Here is a 19061-nt window from a genome sequence, read left to right as displayed (position 1 = left end):
AGGAGTTCTCTCTCTTCTCGCTTAAATAAATCCTCCTACTGCATTTACTCTTCCCTCTGGGTCATCTGTGGATTTTATTCTTCAAAATTTGGAAGACAAGAACCCAGAAAGAAATTTGCAAAGTGGGGAATCTAGTCTCATCTCAAAACTCCAGTATCAGTAGGGTCATTATTCTAATTAATGTGTCCATAGGAAAAATTTGTAATAGGATACAAAAGAAGTTTATGAACACTTACAAAAGATGGGATGGATCAAATTCTTTATTTTTATTTTTCAGCTTGATGTGCTCTTTGGAAATTTAACCGAAATGGTCGAGTTTCAAGTAGAATTTCTTAAAACCCTGGAAGATGGAGTGAGACTGGTACCTGATTTGGAAAAGCTTGAGAAAGTCGACCAGTTTAAGGTCAGTCTCACCCTTGAATTGTGTAAAGCTGCCTGTTGTTGCTGTGGGTGGGTTTTCTGGGGATCAGGCTGAACCCCCGATTCCTTGGTTGCAGGGGCTGTATGGTCTCTTTGGTAAGCTCTGGTGCTCATGGTGTTGCCATCTTTCTGGATGACCAGGGCTGAGGGAGTGGGAAGGGGAACTGGGTTATCTTGCGAGTCTGGCTGAGGGAAGACTGATACCATCTACTTGCATTCACTGGTTCAGCTGCTACATTTACTTGGACGATGTACCAACCTTGACCTTTTGTTTATGAGGAAGACTTTCAAACATTAGCTGTTAGCAAATTAAGATGCACCTCTGGTCTCCTGGTAAACACATTAATTTGTCCTGTTCTGGGAAGCTTTGCTGAATGAAAATGGGTGTCATTATCCGGGAGGAAGGCGGTCTTCAGTACACAGTGTCCTGGCAGCCTTAATGAGGATTGGTGCCTTAGTAAGGATGCTCAGAGCTCATTTCCTCTTCCCTGGCTGGCCCTCCTTTATTGCAGAGGTCTCCTGTACTGATCCTCAGTTCACAAAACTCCACCGATGCATACATTGACTTCCGTGTTGCCCTCGTATACTTTTAAAAAACAGATGAATTGAGGCATACTTGACATGTAATGCACTGCACATATTTAAAACACACAGTTTGATGATACAATTTACACACACACACACACACACCTGTGACACCATCGACACAGTCAGGACCATGGACGTAGTCATGATCCCTCAAAGTCTCTTCCTGCCCCTGTGGTTTCTACCACCCACCCACAGCAATCATACTCTGCTTCCTGTTTCTAAGGAAGGTTCAGATAAGTCTGATGAAGTTTCCTCTTGGGAGCTTGCAGTGTGCATCAGTCTAGTATACACACCCTCCCATTCGTGTGCCCTGTGTGCCCTGAGATCAGTTTTTTTTTTTTAATATTTGAAATTATTTTATCTAAATAACTACAGAATTTAAGTGTTGCTAATTGCTTAGCTTTTGTGCATTTTTCTAAATTAGTTCTACACAGTAGTTGGGTTCATTTTGACAAAGTCATGCATGAGTAGAAATTGATTTCAATTCCTCTTCCTCCATCTTTCCTTCCCCTCCTCCCTTCCCCCATCCTCCCTCCTCTACTGATTTTCCTTTTGCTTATTTATTTTTGATTAGTACTTTTTACATGCACATAAAAGTGAAATTCCCTGTGGTATATTCGTATGTAATTACACTGTGATTTGGGTAAATTCATTCCATATTTCTGTCCTTTCCTATCCCTTATCCTCCCTCACTATTGGGAGAAATCTTAGTTCTTGGCTGGCAGCAGTGAACGTCTCAAGTGTGTAAGGAAAACCTGTGGGGAGGAGCGTTCTGCTTTGGCCACCTAGGAAAGTAAACTGCCCCAAGTTGACTCAGTGTTACCAAGGGAACCCATATAGGAACCTGGTGGTCTTATGCCCCGTGGCACATTGTGATTGGGCAAGAAACCTATAAAATGTATAGCTGCTCCTGCAATAAATGAGTTTGCAGGCTGCTGGCCACAAGCCTGCTCCCACCCAACTCCCAGAGTCTGGATCTTGACTCTGCACCCTTACCCCACGTATGAGCTAGTCCAGCACAAGAGGAGCTACACCTCACTCTTTCTTCTGCTTTACTGACCTTCCCTGTAGCTTTGTGATACTGAGTTCAATTTTTTAAGACCAGAAGGATAAAAGAATACCTTACTGTTGTATCTGTGGTTACTGTATCGTCAGCGCTTTGTAGATATTAAGTTAAACAAAGGGCTTCAGTGTGGCTAAGGGGAGGCATTGCATGGAGAGCATTTTTTCCCACAGCCTGTCTTGTTTAATTCTTGTGGCTGGCTGGGAGGAAAACTTGGGAGTCAGGTGGCTCCTGCTGGCGCTCTAAGCTCAAGGGCTCCAAAAGTAAAGGAGGAAAAGTAGAACATGTAGGAAGAGAATTTAGGCCTCTGATTACCAACTGTGCTCATCATGCATGGTCTAAAATAAGCTTTATTTTTTGTCCATAGACTATCAAAACCCTCTCTGCATTGTGCATTAGATAAAGTGTTTATCAGAGCCCAGTTTATCACTCATTTTCAAAACCCTTATCTTTTGCTTGGAACTGAACTTTTAATTCTAATCCTAAAGGAACAAAGCCTCTCTCTGAATAAGATGAGATCAGTGTGAAACACAGAGGATATTTTTCTGCGGCTCATTTATTCATTTATTTGAAATGTGTGTGATAAAAAACATCCCACCTCAGGCCTATTCAAGTCCCAACAGGGAAGGCTGTCTGGAGTCTCCATCCTGCAGGGACATGTGCAGGCTGAGGAGATGACACCTCATTTCAAAGTGGAGCCAGCTTCTTGCTTAGATTCCTTATGTTCTTACCTGCTCCCTGCCGGAGGAGAGAGCAGTTTTGGAGGGTGGGTAGACAGTGATCAGGGAAATGTGTGTCTTGCCCTGGGAGGGGTGACCCTTTCCTACCTTGATTCATCACTTCTGTCTCCCAACAGAAGCTCTTAAGAGAATTCAGATTTCTGCCTTTTCCAAACATCATTCATTCATATATATCTTTATGTAATTGTTTTTGCCTTAATATCCAAACATCCTAGATAGGCCATTAAAAGACACAGCCCTGGAAAACCAGGGACATCTCCACGGCAAATATGGAGAAGATGGAACCCAACACTTCTTGCACACATTTGTGAGCCCACTCACCCCTTCTTCCTCACACTCAGTATTAGGCCAACCGTGAGCAAAGAGAGCTGTCGCCAGAGGTGGGGGGTGTTGCTGATTTGGGGAGGGCGGGGCACCTCTGCGCTTCTGCTGCATCCTGTCAGTGGGTCTACTCGAAGAGGAAAGTGAACCAGGTGCCCCTTTTCTCGTTAAATCCAGAAAGTGCTGTTCTCTCTGGGGGGATCCTTTCTGTACTACGCGGACCGCTTCAAGCTCTACAGTGCCTTCTGTGCCAGCCACACAAAAGTCCCCAAGGTCCTGGTGAAAGGTAAGGCCTCTCAGGACCGGGCGGGGGGCGGGTGTTTCAGCTGCCATGCTGCATTTGTCTGTCTGACGTGCTTGGTGGCTTTTAGAAATCTAAGTCATTCATCTGCCAGGTGGATATTCTAACAAGCCCCAAATGCAGGTACTGAGAATCAAAATGCATTCTTTTTTTTATTTTTATTTTTATTTTTACAGACCGCATTTTGATTCACTCTACACAAATGGGGTACAAATTTTCATTTCTGTGGTTGTTCGTGATGTAGATTCATACCATTCGTATAATCATACATGTATATAGAGTAATAATTATCTGTCTCAGTCCACTATCTTCCTTGAATTCACTATTTTATCCATTTTTTTGTAATGAAAGTTTTGACTCATCCTTTTTGGATCAGATTAATGGGTCATCTTGCAATTATGTAAAAATATAGGGAGTTTAAAAACCCCTACTTTATTCCTCTTTTTCATTAACTTCGTTATGAGCTATTATACTTCGTATGCCCTTTTGTGGAATTTCATCTTCCTTTTGCATGCTTATGTCCCTAGGGGTGTGGTAACAACTACTGACACCACCACCAAGGTTGTTCATGAGAACTGCTAGTTGCAGTTATTTTTGCATGGAACAAAGTAGAGTTTTTATACTGACAAGATATTTTTCCTTTCCTTCTTCCTTTATTTTTACGGTGCTAGGGATCAAATTCAAGGCTTTGTGCATACATGGCAAGCACCCTACACTGAGCTACCACCCTTGCTCAGGAGATTTTCTTGAGTGTTTTGAGGAGACGAAACATTCTGTAAGTCTTAGGAAGTAGTTTTGTTTCTCTAGTCAGTGTGTGGAGGTTGGTGATAGGTAAAAAGTTGATCTTGAAATAAAGAGCAGAGGTCCCTACCCTGGGAAGGGCAAGGAGGTGGGAAATAGAAGTTAGTTAACAGGTTAAAAAACACAGATAGGAGGAATAAGTTCTAGAGTTCTCTAGCACAGTAGACTGACTAAATGGTTAACAATAATATTATGTGCTTCAAAAGAACCAGAGGAGAGAATTTTGAAACAAATGATCAATGTTTGAGGTGATGGATACGCTAAGGACTCTGGATCATCACAGATTGTGTACATGAATGGAAATATCACACTGTACCCCATGAACATATAGTCATTATGTCTCCACTTAAAAATGCCATGTCTACTGAATGAAAAGATTTTTACAAGTCAATATAATATATAATGTGTATGAATTTTCCATTGATATTAATGAAGATTCACACCCACAACCCAAAATGTATTAAACATTTCCTTGGTAAGCAATGAGTCAAGAGGAGGTTTAGTTTCAAAGAATCTCTGGAAATCAGCCTGTTATTCCTTATTATTGTGCTGTGGCTGCCAAGTAAACATCTGCTAATCCGGTCCCTGGATATGTAAATAATTTCCGTGTGTCGTGTTTATGTTTGTTGCCAAAGAGAACTAGCTGAACTTAATCTAAAACCTATTATAGAAAATATTAATACAACCCAGGCCTCTGGAAAGGAAAAGAGCCCACCCCAGGTAATGACAGCTTTCACAGGGAGGGTGGACGGTGACGTGGGTTGCAGCACATTTTTTGTCATGCTGTCTGATCTTAACTCTTGCCACACAGGCTCCATCGGTCATGTAGATCTGTGTGTGTGTGTGTGTGTTTCTTTTACAACTATTATTGATTGCTAACTGTTGTCAGATTATCAAAGTAGCCATTTTAAAGTCCTTTGCTCTATAGCGAAATCATATACCCATCACATTCCTTCAAGCATTTAATGCTTTTCTAAAATCACTTAATTAGATTAAATTCTGCCCTTGCGATTTTTTTTAATTCAGTGACATAATATTTCACACCTGAAAAATATTATACTGTCATTTAAGCTAAAGCAGTGGGCATGACCTACATTGTTGCACTTGCCAAGTTAGCGAGGGGGTGAAGAGAACTCTTAGAGTTCATGCACATGTGTGATCCTTCACAGACTCACAGCTGGGTCGGGGAGCCTGCCAACCATGCCGCCTTCCTTGGATGTGAAGCAGTGAGCCATGGCCACGTTCAGGACTGGAGGATTTGGGGGAGCTGGGGGGCTGCTTCCTAGGCCTCTTCTAGACATGGTTGAAGACTTGATGGCCCCTGGAAGCCACAGCTTCCCCACGCGTGGGCTCTGCACCTGACCCAGCTTCCCTGGCACCTGGGCCACTGGGTCACTCACTCCAGTGCCTTTTTTCTTTAGGGATTTCTTTGAAAGGAAGAGCAATTGCTGAACCCACTGAGTTGATTCCTCACAATAGAACTTAAAGTGTTGAAAAGACTATGGTCTTGAGAGGTCTTCCCCCATGATGACTGTTTTTCTGAATTGAATAAAGACAGAAGAGTCACTGTACAACTTCAGGATGCCCTTTGTAGCATCTTTGGTCTTAGCTCATACTCCTCACCACTGGGGATGGAAACGCATCCCCACAGATGTAAATTGTTGTGTGTGTGTGTGTGTGTGTGTGTGTGTGTGTGTGCGCGCGCGTGTGTATAAGTGTGGGTGCGTGTAAGTTTATTCAAAAAATGTATGCCCACTGAGTTTTTTAAAGTCATTATTCATGTATTCGAGAACTGAGTTCCTCTGATTTGCCAGGTGCTGTTATGACAATATTGAATCCCTAGAGTGCTGTATCTAATTTCCGATAGCAGAAGTCACCCAGATGAATATGCAGGAGCTGAGTGGGAAGAATGAGTGGGCTCAGATGTTGATTGTGTTTGTTTACTGGTGTGTCCTAAAGGGTGCAACTCAGGAACCACAAGTGCAAGAGACTCAGGGAAGGGTGTGGGGGAAGGGACTCAGGGAAGGGTGTGGGGGAAGGGACTCAGGGAAGGGTGTGGGGGAAGGGACTCAGGGAAGGGTGTGGGGGAAGAGACCGGACACTTGGGCGCGCCACCCTCCCAGCACCTCCTGGTGTCCCCAGCCTGGACGTTCCCTACGTCCACTGTTGATTCACTTGCCCATCTTGTCCCTCCCTCTTATAGTTCATCCTCCCACAACATTATTTTTCACCCAGAAGGCAGTGGTCATGTTTCCTAAGCATTTCCTGGCAAGTGCCCCCATCCCTATTGGGACTTGTGAAAGGGAGGCTGGTGAGAAAGTGCTGTCTGAGCTCCTACCTCTGGCCAGACCCCCCCACCCCCCCAGAAAGCAGTGGCTCTGCTGCGCTGGCTTTGAACAGGCACCGTAGGAGATGCAGCCCCACTCCACCTACCCAGGCTGGAGCCCTGCTTTGTTAAAGAGCGGCTACCAGCAGTGGAGTCCTTGAAAGCTTAGAAAGCCAGGGTAAGGAGTGCTTAAAATACACCTCTTATTATTATTCAGGCCTGATGGCCACAGCTTGTCACCACAGTTCCCAGGAGAGGGTCGGCTCCTGCTGTGCAGGGCCACATGGGGAAGCACTATGGTGATCAGGAGGCGGAATGTGGACAAGAGCCTGCATTGTGGTTTCTGAGGACAGGAACCGGGAGATTTAGCATTGCTGGCTCTGGGGTGTGGTAGATGCCCAGCTGTGTGTGCTACCTGGCCCTGGGGTGACAAGGGCAGGGGAAGTAGTAGAGGTGGCCATGTCAGGGGACCCTGACTGATGCTCGTAGGCAGGCATCTTCTGAAACTGGCTAGTCCAGGGAGGAGCACCCCCCAGGGTTGGTAAGGGCCTGAATATCAAAACATCAGCACAAAAAGACACTGTCAAGGAGAAAATTCAGGAGTCTGGGATACACAAACCCACAAAGTAATAAGCAGTCAGACTGGCAGGCCCGTCCAGGGGTCTGAGCCCAGCTCTCCCCATCCTTTCCCGTTGCCCTGTCTCTCTCCATCCTGGGATGAGAACAAGCGAGTGAAACGCAGAGGAGGAGTCCCCTGGGCATCCCTGCTGACAGCCTGTGCTTAAACTCCTCCAGCCAAGACGGACACTGCGTTCAAGGCGTTCCTGGACATCCAGAACCCACGGCAGCAGCACTCGTCCACGCTGGAGTCGTACCTCATCAAGCCCATCCAGAGGATCCTCAAGTACCCGCTTCTACTCAAGGAGCTGTTTGCTCTGACGGACGCGGATAGCGAGGAGCATTACCACCTGGATGGTGAGTGCACTGGGCCTCCTGCCCCCGGGGTCCCCAGGGGCGCTCTGGACAGCCCTTCATGTTGTGACCTGTGTTCTTGCAGTGGCCATCAAGACCATGAACAAGGTGGCCAGTCATATCAACGAAATGCAGAAAATCCATGAGGAGTTTGGGGCCGTGTTTGACCAGCTGATTGCTGAGCAGACGGGCGAGAAGAAAGAGGTGAGGACCTGTCTGCAGAGCCGGGCTCGGGTCTGCTACTCTTTGAATGAGCTGTTAGCTGTAAGTACAGGGGCGACACTGTTGATTTTTGTTGGTGGAACTCTTGCCCCGAGTCCAAGGTTACACTGTGAGTTTTTTCCTCCTCTGGACTCTCTTGATAAAAGAAACGTGTTCTTACTACTTGCCTCTTCACCTTCAGGAATTCTGACTTTATTCTGTGCTAAGTGTGAAAATGAACTTTCATTACCCAAATCTGGGCTGTTTTAAGCACCATTAAAGACCGAGGCACTGTCCTCAGAGATCAGAATAGCATCTGGCATGTAGTCAGTGTCAGATAAACATTTGTTGTTGAATGAATGCAAATTTTTGATGATACTGAATCCTTTTTTTTTGTGGTGGTGGGGGGTCTATCCAACAACCTACTTAGAAGAAGCAGTGACAGGAACAGATTCACCTGAGAACAGCTTAGCATGAACTGAAAGTTGTCCCTGAGTCATTGAAAAGGGCTTACATGGAAAAAAATACAGATAACATGGAGATGAATCACAAGGATATGATATGTAATGATATCTATCAGTCCCTGATGGAACTGTCTCTGTTCCAGATTCCAGTGGACCAGTGAACTCAGGTTTGCTTTCCTCCTAAAAAAGAAAAAGAAAAAGAAGAAAAGCTAGGAGGGAATCACGAAGAAACCTTCCTGCTGTAATTAGGGGATTCTTTAGACTAGAGAAGACATCTTCCCTTCAGACACAAAATGTCATTATCTAGGTTGATTTTTATGTCCTCAGTGAAACAGAACAAGCTTTCAGAGTGTTAAAAGATAACATTGAGAAAGTGGCAAAATCATATCTTAAAGAAATGAAATAAGTGAACACACTAAAATATTTATTTTACCTGTCAGATGTGAGGAACCCAGGCAGGTGCTTTAAAAGCTCTCTGGCAAAGTCAGAATTCACAGATTTACATCTGGAGAACTGAGTTGTGTCTGCAGTGAATTGTGAATGGAGGCCAGGTCTGATTTCCAGGGCTGGAGGGAACCAATAGGCCAGCACCAGACTGGACAGACTTGCGTGTCTATTCCCTGCACCTTGTAAGAATTGCGAAGGCACCAGAGACACTGTACAGGGTTGGAATTTGAGAGCCCAGGGCGGGCTGCAGGCATGCATTTCATAAGTAAACACAGTCTTTTCCCTCCCCAGCAGTGTGAGTAGAACATGAAAATGTCCTCATCCTATCCAGCGGATAACGTAATCCATCAGAGTATAAAAGGGATGGATGTGGCTACTCTGGAATTAGTTCCCACTTTTAAAAAACACATTTTCTTAAAATAAGAAAAGAAAATTCTTGATAAAAGGGTAAAACATAGGAAAAGGCAAGAAACCTCTCTGTATTCTGAAAACACAGAATTTACTTTTAATGTTTAGGTGTTTATTTTGATTTATAAAAATAAACATATATGCCTACATATTTATTTTGAAAGTAATTTTATACCTTTTGTATATTGAGCACAGTATTTTCATGTTAATTTTTGTGTGATTGAACAATTTAATTAATTCCTACCAGTAGACAATTTTCTTGGCTTCTTTTGTTGACTTCTATGAATAATATTACAGACATTTTTGATCATAAGGTTCCTCCCTCTCTCTGTATTTTAGGATTTTTTTTTTCTGTTTTTGTTTGTTGTTTTTCATTCTGACAGAAGCATATTTTACTGTGTCTTAGAAATGAATGTTTTTCACTGTTCTTAGTTATATTTTCATTATGTACTAAATTAATTTCTGGATTTCAGTGACCTTAGTAGCAAATGACTGTGTTGCTAAGAAGTAGCTGATAGGGATAGTGGATTGCAAAGAATATAGGGAAACAAAGATGAATACACTCAGAAGTCAGAGACGGTGAAAGGGAATGTAGCTTAGTTCATGTGAAACTGAAAGGCCTTTGAAGTGAAACTCTGACAATCAAGTAAGAAATCTGTCCAACACAGAACAAAGAGATACAGTGCTATACAAAGCACTTCCTATGGAACTGAGATTATAAATAGAAATGAGCCAGAGATGGAAGGAGGGACCTTGACTAGATGCCAGTATTAAAGAGCAGGAAAATTGTATATTGGTTTCAGAAGGTTCAAAGCCCAGAAAAAGTAAAGCTTGGAAAAGATATCAAAAGAGAGCAACAAAAGACTGTTTTAGCAGCAAAAAATGAACAAGCAGGAAAGAGGCCTCCAGTGTGAACTGATTACCCAAAGCCAGTTGATTTCGGGAGGGGTACAACTAGAGTCCCCTTTGGTCTCTTTTTTTCTCCATTGAGGAAAATGGTCTTCAAACTGGAAAGGATACAATGACCTTGACTCCATGGGAATAAAACGTGGGAGGAATAATCCTGGGGCCTAATCTAGTCTGCCAAGATCATTGACAAGTCCACGCCACCACCTGTGGCAGTGTATGGAACAGCCAGGGGGACGTAGGCAATCGTGGAGGTACACAAGTTATGTTCTGAGTCAGAAACCACAAGGGTGGTTTCTGATCCTTGCAGTTCTCTTTCAACAGCAGCATCCAATAAAACATAGAATGGATTCTTGAACAGTTTGAGAGCAGTTAGGAGTAGGAACATATCAATATCTGCTGGTAACTGCAGGTTTATATCGAAATGGTAGCATTCCAAGGACACAGGGTACCTGAATTCTATCTTCAGCTTTCCTTGGGATATCTCTGAAGGCAAATATATTCACAGAAAACAACCATCAAGGAAATATTTTGTGCCAAAGCTGGACCTTCAGTCTTCTACCCCTATGTTACCATCTGGGGAGTTGGGCTGGATACCCAGGAGCCAAGGTAGGAGGAGGAAGAAGACAAGAGGACTTTTCCCTTGGAAGGCCTGCAGCAGCCTGCTTCAGCAGGACATCCCAGTCCTTGTTAGGGCAAGGGCCGGCCTTCCAGCAAAACTCACTCTTGGGGCTTTGGAGGGACCAGTGGATGCCCAAGGGGGAGGCTGTTGTCTACACCTGGTGTCCCTGACGCCCTTATAGTTGCCTTGTGGAAACTTGGCAAGAGAAAAGCCAGGTGCATAGGGGCTCTATGAGCCCATTTTTTCCTGTGTAACAAGCAACTGAAATCTCAGTGATTCACTACAAGAGGTATCTCACGGGAGTGTCTGGGCAGCTGAGTTTCTCTTGGTGCATTCAGGCTTCAGGCTCAGGTGTGCTGCTGAGGATCCTTCTAGGATCCAGGTGGAAGTAGCAATGACTATCTTGGTCAGGTCCTTTCCATGGCAAGAAAATAGAAGCTCAAGAGGGTTGGTGGGAACTGTGTCAAGTCCACTGCCTGCCCCAAATCATGTGAACATGCCCAAACTCCTGTGGGTTGGGATGTACACTCTCCTCTGCCTCATCTGGTGGGAGGTGTTAGAAAATCACATGGCTAAAGGTGCTAATATATATATTTAAAATATAATTCTGTTGGAGGAAGTAGAGTTTGGACAGTCTACCACAGGGACTTTAATTGCTTTCGAAGGCTGTGGCTCAGGTAGTTCCCAAGAATTTGATTTATGTATATAACTATTCTTCCATGTGGGGGCCAGGGGATTCAGAATGGGTAGCAGAGACTATATAGTTCCTTCAGCTAATAATACTCTGTTTTTGTTTTTTTTTTTTTTACTTGTTAATATCTATAAATGAAGTAATATGATTACTTACATTTTTTTAACGTTTGATGTGCCAGTAGCCACACGACTCAGCGATAGCCACAGTGATGGTTATAATCCCCATCCAGGAAGGCAGCAACAGCTCTGTGTTCTCTGCTGTTGGGGTCACATCTCCAGCACTGCAGCAAGTTTTGGTGGCTTGAGAAGGGAATGCCAGCCACACCTGTGGAGGCTCCCAGGTTGCTGCCGAGTTGAGAAAGGCAGTGAGCTCATAAGCAGCAGCACAGATGAGGGCCATTTGTCCTGAGGAGTTCAACATCAAGTCTTCAAGTCTTTTAAATGTTGCCTTGAAGAAGAGGGCATTTTGGCTTGATTTTGATGAACTCAAAGAGTAGAAATGAGAGGCTGGTGGGTAGGTTCATAAGGAAGCATATTAAAAAAAGAACTTCCTGACCATTGGTGGCATTTACAAACAGGATGAACTGTGTACTGTGATTGTCATGAAGTCTTGTCCTTCGGTGTGTCTGATCATCCCACCTGGGATTATGTTGCTGAGAGTAATCCCACAATGGGTGGGGGGTTAGGATTTTGATAGGTTTATAAATGGGCCAATGACTTCAGGGGGAAAAGCTGGACATGTCACAGTAGTCCCCTCTGACCCAGGGAGGATATGTTCCAAAACCCCCAGATACACTGCTTTTTCCTCTACATAAATATGTTTTTTGAGACCTCACCTTTACTGGTAAAGGAAACACTTGATGGCTTTTCTTTGGCATATCTAAATTGTCAGCATCACTACTTTTGTGTTTGCTAGCCACTTTTAACTGAAAATAAGTGTTTCTTCAACAAAAGTCCTGTGGTGCCATAACAGTTGATCTTATAAACAAGGTGGCCTAGCAAGTGACTAACGAGAGGGTAACGCATACATTGTGGATACACTGGATAATTCATGTCCCAGGAAGGAAGGAGCATAGGGTGGGATTTCATCACACCGCTGAGAACAGCATGCAATTTAAACTTTATGAATTATTTATTACTGGAATTTTCCATGTAATATTTTCAGATCTTGGTTGACTATGGGGAACAGATCCTTTTGAAAGTGGAACTACAGAAAAGGGGAACTAGTGTATCGTGAGGTGTCAACACTGGCTACCATGGGACTCTGTGGGTCATTATGTCTAGGTGGCTCTATAAACAGAAGCACTTGTCTGTCTGTGGTGGTCCAGCATTTCACAATGGACGGGGCCGGTGCTCTGACTCTATCTCATAAACTGAGGATTTTACTGCTCACTTAGTGTGTCTATTGAGGAATCTTCAAATTCTTCCCTTGCCTTTTCTTCCTCTGAAGTGAAATAAAGTCTTTAAAAATAAATTTGAAGAAGAAATAATTTGATTGCACGGCTTCCTGGAAGACCACACTCCCCAGTAGAAAAACCCGAATTTTCTGGAGTGGATTTTTTCATTCATAGCCATTAGTATCTCCCTGGAATCTGTCTTCGTTTGAACATAAGACATCTCTAATTTTGTAATTCTCTTTTCACAAATGTACAGAATGTGAATTTCAGAGCCCTAATTTTTACCTTCCTGTTACCTTATTCTTAAAATTCTGTCAGACAAACATGGACTAAGGAAGAAAAAAGATGAACAACAACAAAAAAAAGTGTATGCATGCATTCTGTGTGTTTCTTTAGTAATCTAGAGGATTCCTGTTTCGATTTGGACATATGAAATGAATTAAAGCATTTTTTTCATTACATTTTTTCTAGTTCAACATGGCAGAACATAATGATACTAAAACTTGGCATTAGAAGAGGAAACTAGATACTGATATCCACAGCCCGTTGTTTCAAGTAGAGATGTGTTTATCGAGAGAATAACAACTTGAGAGTATTTTAAAAATGTGATTGTCATTTTTATATGCTATCTCACTTTTTAAAATTACTTCATTTAAATTAACAAGTAAACATTGTCCTGGATATGACTCAACTTACAGTGGGGGTTTTGTTCTGAAAAACACATCTTAAGTTGAAAATACCCATTTCAAAAATACATTGATGAATCCGTTTGATTCACCAATAAGCTCATGTAAAGTTGAAAAACCCATGGTTAACTTGATCCATGGTAAGGCAGGGACCATCCGTGTGTGTGTGTGTGTGTGTGTGTGTGTGTACACAAATGCACGCTTCTGTGTTGTTTCGCTATGTGTAAACACTGCGGAATGGCCACGTTGTTACTGAACTTATGCATTACCTCATATACTTACACAAATGTTTTTAGGAGCAGTGTTCTCCTGAAGTAAAATTGACACCAGCCTCCCATATTTTGAAACTTCATGAAAATCTGAGCATTGATCACACACCCCATCTCTGATTTGCAGGTCGCAGATCTGAGCATGGGGGACCTGCTCCTGCACAACACTGTCATCTGGCTAAACCCACCGGCATCTCTGGGGAAGTGGAAAAAGGAGCCAGAATTGGCAGCTTTTGGTATGTATCAGAAGAGGGTTTGGAGGAGGGGGAAAGGCTAGCTGTTTTTCAAAGCAGCCATCTTTCTTTTCCAAGACATGATTGATTAAAGTAAAGCTGATTTCAGTTTCAAATTGGTTCCTGCTCCAGCTGCCAGTCTCACACGAATACTAAATTAAACCTTCCTGTTGAATGTGTGCAATGTAGTGACTGCTCAGCTGCTGGGGCTGGTGATCATGGCAGTGCCCAAGTCTAACCCAAGTCTAACCCAGGTATAAACACACAGCTCAGAAAAGGATTTTATTTTTTTCTGTTTGCTGCTGGTCCCAGGATCTTTTCAAGGTAATGGCGTAGGGGGTGGTTCTCAGCTGGGTGTTGTTGCAGCTACAGTGCTTAATCGGTTGGTTGTAAGGTTCCGCTCAATGACATTGTCACTAATGCAAGCAGACCTGTTCATGAATGATCTATTTTTAATAAGGTACATTTTTAATGAGCTAGTTCAGATGAATGCATGTGGTACAATTAGAGATCTCATGTGATTGTATTGTATTAATGCTTTTTCAGAGAGAAAAGCTATGGGATGGTGGGCTGGGAATTGTGTATGATTCTGGAAATACAGCTTGTGTTTGCAGTGTAGGTGTGAGTGTGGCCTGTTGCAGGGTGGTTCCTGAGCACAGAACCATCAGCAGCTTTTGTCTACATTGTGTTTTTTTCCCAGTCTCCCCCTAGAAGATTCAGGGGTAGGAAGTTAACATCTACCATTCTTTTACACATTTTATTATTTTTCTGGGCTTGGGGGAGAGGACTTTTTTTTTTTTTTTTTTTTTTTTTTAGTGTGTGTGTGTGTGTGTGTGAGTAGGGATTGAATTCAGGGCAATTCTACCACCTCTACCACTGAACAATTCCCAACCCTTTTTATTTTTTATTTTGAGATGGGGTCTCACCAAGTTGCTAAGGCTAACCTTGAACTTGTGCTCCTCCTGCCTCAACCTGCCAGGGAGCTATAATTACAGGCATGTGCCACCTTGCTTACTTCCATCCATGATGTCAGCAGGGTATTCCCAAATGAAACATTCTGGGGTGCTATTAAAATCAGAGCATTTAATGTTGGACTTCCTATTTAGATCCACTTAGCCTTCACTGAGAAATTAGTGATATTCCTAAAATTTCTAAGGAGCCCCTATAGCTGTTGATGACATTTCATTAAGAACAACAAAAAGGTACATAGTATGCTGAGAAATGTGACCAGATAGAGCATATAGAGAATCGGAGTATTTCAACAAGTTGGCAGTTTGGGGAAGGCAGTAGTACTTGCTCCTTGCTCCCCGACACCCCACTACTGGTATTTATTAGAATGTGATCGCTTCTTGGAAAGGGCTGGGATCTGGGATCTGCATCATTTATGGGACACAGGATACTAACAAATGACCCGAACACCTTCTTCTTTCTGTTATGGGGCTCCAAGCTAGCAGTTCCAGAGTTCAACATGTGGATATTTCATGACTTGTCCCCTAGATTTTATAGATTTCATATAATTAGAAATAAACAGATTTCGAATAAGAAAATAATTTGAGTGGGAGTAAGTCGGGATCTGCAAACTTTTTTGGGGGGGTTCACAGAATACATTTTAAGCTTTGGGGCCCAGAGGCCTCGTGCTTTGCCACTGTGGCCAAAAGCAGCCACGGTTGCTGAGACATAGAATGAATGAGGAGGCTGATGGCGGCCTATTCTATGCAGGTGGAAAGCAGGCAGGCAGGGGTTAGCCTCGGGGCTCTTGTTTGCAATCCAGGGTATGAATGGTTCAGGGAAGTGCCAGTTTTCGAGGGGGACTTTGGGTGCCACTGGTCATCCTCTGCTTCCCCGGAAGCAGGTGTTGGCTGCTGACCTAGGAAGGTGGGCCACGGTACCTGTGCCTCCTGCGTCCCCAGCCCCCGTGCACCCCCGGATGGCACACTCGGGGGTCATAGAGGTAAAGACTATGGAAGGCTCTGTGATAAGAGGCAAGCTGATCATTATTCAGAGTCTTCTCCAGAGTCACAGTAAAGGGAAAGAGGAAGGATTAAAATTGGGATTATGGGGGAGGCTGCCTGAAGTCACCATAATGAGCTTATTTACGGATAGGTCATGAATGAGGTCGTTAAAGGTGTCAGCTTTGACAGTTCTGATGTGATTTCAAGGAGCAAAAGCAGAACTAAAGGAGCCTTAGAAATGGGTTTTGAAGTAGGGAAGAGAGGCTGTGAGAGAAGTAGGTTAGTTACCATCAATCAGGCGGCTTTCAGGTTGAGATGTGGTTTTCTTTTTGTTTGGGTTTAAACCTCTAATCTCAGGAAGTAGGACAGCTGTCTTCAGAAACTGACATGGGCTAGCTGTTGCCCCAGACCCTGTTTTACTTTCAGGATGGCGAATGTGGACTGAATGTTAATGATCATTACCTTAATAAAATAAAAACAGCCAGGCATGGTGGCACGTGCTTAGAAGGCTGAGCCAGGAGGACTGCAAGTGTGAGACCAGCTTGGGCAATGTAGCGAGACTCTTGTCTCAAATATTTAAAAAGGGCTAGAAGTTCAGCCTAATGTGTGTGAGGTCCTGGGTTCAATCCCCCAGAACTGCAAAAACAAAACAAAACAAAAAAAAAAAAACCAATGAAAACCCCACATATATATCTTGCGTCGGCTTCTGAAGCATGTTAGGTGTTCACCAGTTAAGGAAAGAGAAGGTGCTTTAGGCTGACAAAGTGTCTTGCAATCAAGGCCGTGTCTAAAGGGATCTCGCAGCATCGTGGAATCCACTAAGGAGGACAGGGATGTGTTGGTAGTTCAGGGCTCTGTGTCAGGTGGAGGCTCACTTTCTCACTCTCTTGCTGTGATCCATGATGGTTAAGGTCAAGGGAAACTGAGGCAGGTACATAAGCCTTCTTAGAGCAAATCACAACATTGAGATGTGGTCCCAATGACCTGGTGAGTCCTGTGAAACTAAGGTCACTGGATTTATCTCCTGGAGTGGAGGTCAATCTCCTTTAAGTGACCCAGCTATCCTGGCCACCATGGTTTTTGAAGACTTCATGGTAGAAACCAAGGGCCTGGAGTTGCTGGTGCTCAACTGCTATGCAAAGCTGACAGGGCCCCCTCAGGTCAGCGTGAACCTCTGGAAGGAAACCTTCAAGCCTAGCCTCTGAGAATCTTGAGGTGCTCTGAGGAGTGACATGCTGGGGCAGTTTGGACCCATGGTGGTGTTGAGGTCTTTGTGGCTCAAGGCTTATTTCCCTGCAGTTGACCTGACCTGAGTGGAATAGAAAATGAGCCAGGTACTTGGGGATGGTCTCCCTGCTGGCCCATCCTGAGACTTCTCTCAGTGTTCACTTCCTCCTCGTTCTGTGACTGGTACTTGAGGCTGGGCCTCCAGCCACAGCTCCATGACTAGGTCACTCCTCCGGGTCAGAGAAGGAAGCGATAGAGAGGCTATCTTCACATGGTGGGGTAGTCATCACAAAACACCATAAACTGGGTGAACAGAACTTTATTCTTCAGTCGTAGAGGCTGGAAAGCCAAGATCGCACTCTCCTAGACGATGCCTCCTATGTAGGTCTCCACGTGGCCGGAAAGGCAGGGCACCAGTCCCACCTAAGTGTCTTACTCGCTTTCCAGAGGCCACGCCTTCAAAGGCATCACGTTGGTGTTGAGTTTTAACGTGAATTCAGGGAGAAAACAGACTTTTATAGACCGTAGCAGAGACCCTGACCGAGAGCGGCGTGCAGGCTGGAATCACCTTTCCATTCCTTCTGGCACCAACGCTACCTCCCCCTCAGAAAGAGTCAGAACCCCTGCACATTAAAGGAACATGCCTGGTGTTCCTTAAGGAATTTTCTGGAGTGTTATGCATAACGTGTGTGGTACTTCTGCACCCCCTGAACATAAGAAGAAAACTATATAGTCACTACTTCGAAGATTACTCTGATTCAGTCTGTTTGTAAGAAGTGGAATTGCAATTTTCTTCATAAACTAATTTCATTTTATTTTAGGTCAGAAAGATGAATTTTATTTCCCAAGTTATGAATCCTGCGTGTGTGTGTGTGTGTGTGTGTGTGTGTGTGTGTGTGTAATTGGCCTAATTTACATAAATGTAAATCACCTTAAAATGTAAATCACCAAATAATAGAGACATTTGCATTATTCCCCCAAGTACTTAGTACATTTTTGTTGAATATATATATATTCAGCTTAGAGTTTTAACCTTGGAATAACATAGCTAAAACTATTTTTCCTGAAAGTTTTGGGAAGGAGTGTTATTTCCATTTATTTAGATTTTTTCTGTGAATTTTGGACCTGGAAGCTTTTGCCTGAGCAGTCCTTTGATTTTTCCCGGATGTGACTGGAGGGGAGGGGGGAGGGTGTCGGTCACCTGGCTCTCCCTACCCTCCCCATACCTGTAGTGTCTTTACCACATGTTATGGAAGTTAGGGGGGAAACCCCACGCATTTCCTGCCATAACTGCCTTTGTTTATTTTTTTCCAGTCTTCAAAACTGCTGTGGTCCTCGTGTATAAAGATGGTTCCAAACAGAAGAAGAAACTTGTAAGGCTTCTCATGTCACCCCAGAGTTTGCAAGTTTCTCTCCTTCTGTCTGCTTCTCAGTTCTCTCTGCATAAGTCTCTCCCTGTGTCGGCCAGAGCCGCCTCATGAGTGTTCTTTTGTGAGTGCTCCTGAGGACTCTGGAGGAGATCGCTGCCCATCCTGCCTTCTCTCAGGCAGGCTCATGTTTACAGCATGAGAGTGAATGGCCACTGCCCACCCCCAGGGCCCAGAACCTTCCTGACACTATTTTTCCTTTCTCTGTTGCCTCTGTTCTTTTAAGATCCCTTTTCTCCTCTTCCCTGTGTCTCTCTCTTTCCTATGTTTGATCAGCAAACTTATTTGTACCCCTGGGCACAGCTATCCTGTACCCCCTCACTTCCAGCATCATGAAAGAAAGACCATGGGCGTGAAGTTCCTTGTGCATGTGCTGCAGTTAACTGAGTAAGAAATGTAGGGTCCTGATCCAGCTTGTGCGACACAGCTGCTCCTTCTCTGCTGCAGGTGGGATCTCACAGGCTTTCGATTTATGAAGAGTGGGACCCCTTCCGGTTTCGCCACATGATCCCCACTGAAGCTCTGCAGGTCCGCTCTCTGGCAAGTGCAGGTAATGTTGCCCTGGGCTGGGCTCACGTCTCTCGAGTGTGTGAGTTG

General features: G+C 44.0%; 1 protein-coding gene across 6 annotated transcripts in view; it reads left to right on the top strand.

Annotated features, from left to right (window-relative positions):
- The window catches only part of Tiam1 (TIAM Rac1 associated GEF 1), a 361212-nt gene that overhangs the window by 331532 nt on the left and 10619 nt on the right, over positions 1 to 19061 (top strand). For all 6 annotated transcript variants that reach the window (XM_047563443.1, XM_047563441.1, XM_047563439.1 and 3 more), the window contains 7 exons: positions 278 to 403; positions 3310 to 3418; positions 7356 to 7535; positions 7618 to 7736; positions 13753 to 13861; positions 18352 to 18410; positions 18912 to 19014. In XM_047563443.1, the coding sequence (XP_047419399.1) occupies positions 278 to 403; positions 3310 to 3418; positions 7356 to 7535; positions 7618 to 7736; positions 13753 to 13861; positions 18352 to 18410; positions 18912 to 19014 (805 nt within the window). The remainder of the gene's footprint in view (positions 1 to 277; positions 404 to 3309; positions 3419 to 7355; positions 7536 to 7617; positions 7737 to 13752; positions 13862 to 18351; positions 18411 to 18911; positions 19015 to 19061) is intronic.

This window comes from Sciurus carolinensis, chromosome 9 (assembly GCF_902686445.1).
Source record: "Sciurus carolinensis chromosome 9, mSciCar1.2, whole genome shotgun sequence".
NCBI lineage: Eukaryota > Metazoa > Chordata > Mammalia > Rodentia > Sciuridae > Sciurus > Sciurus carolinensis.
This window is presented reverse-complemented; position numbering and strand designations above follow the sequence as displayed.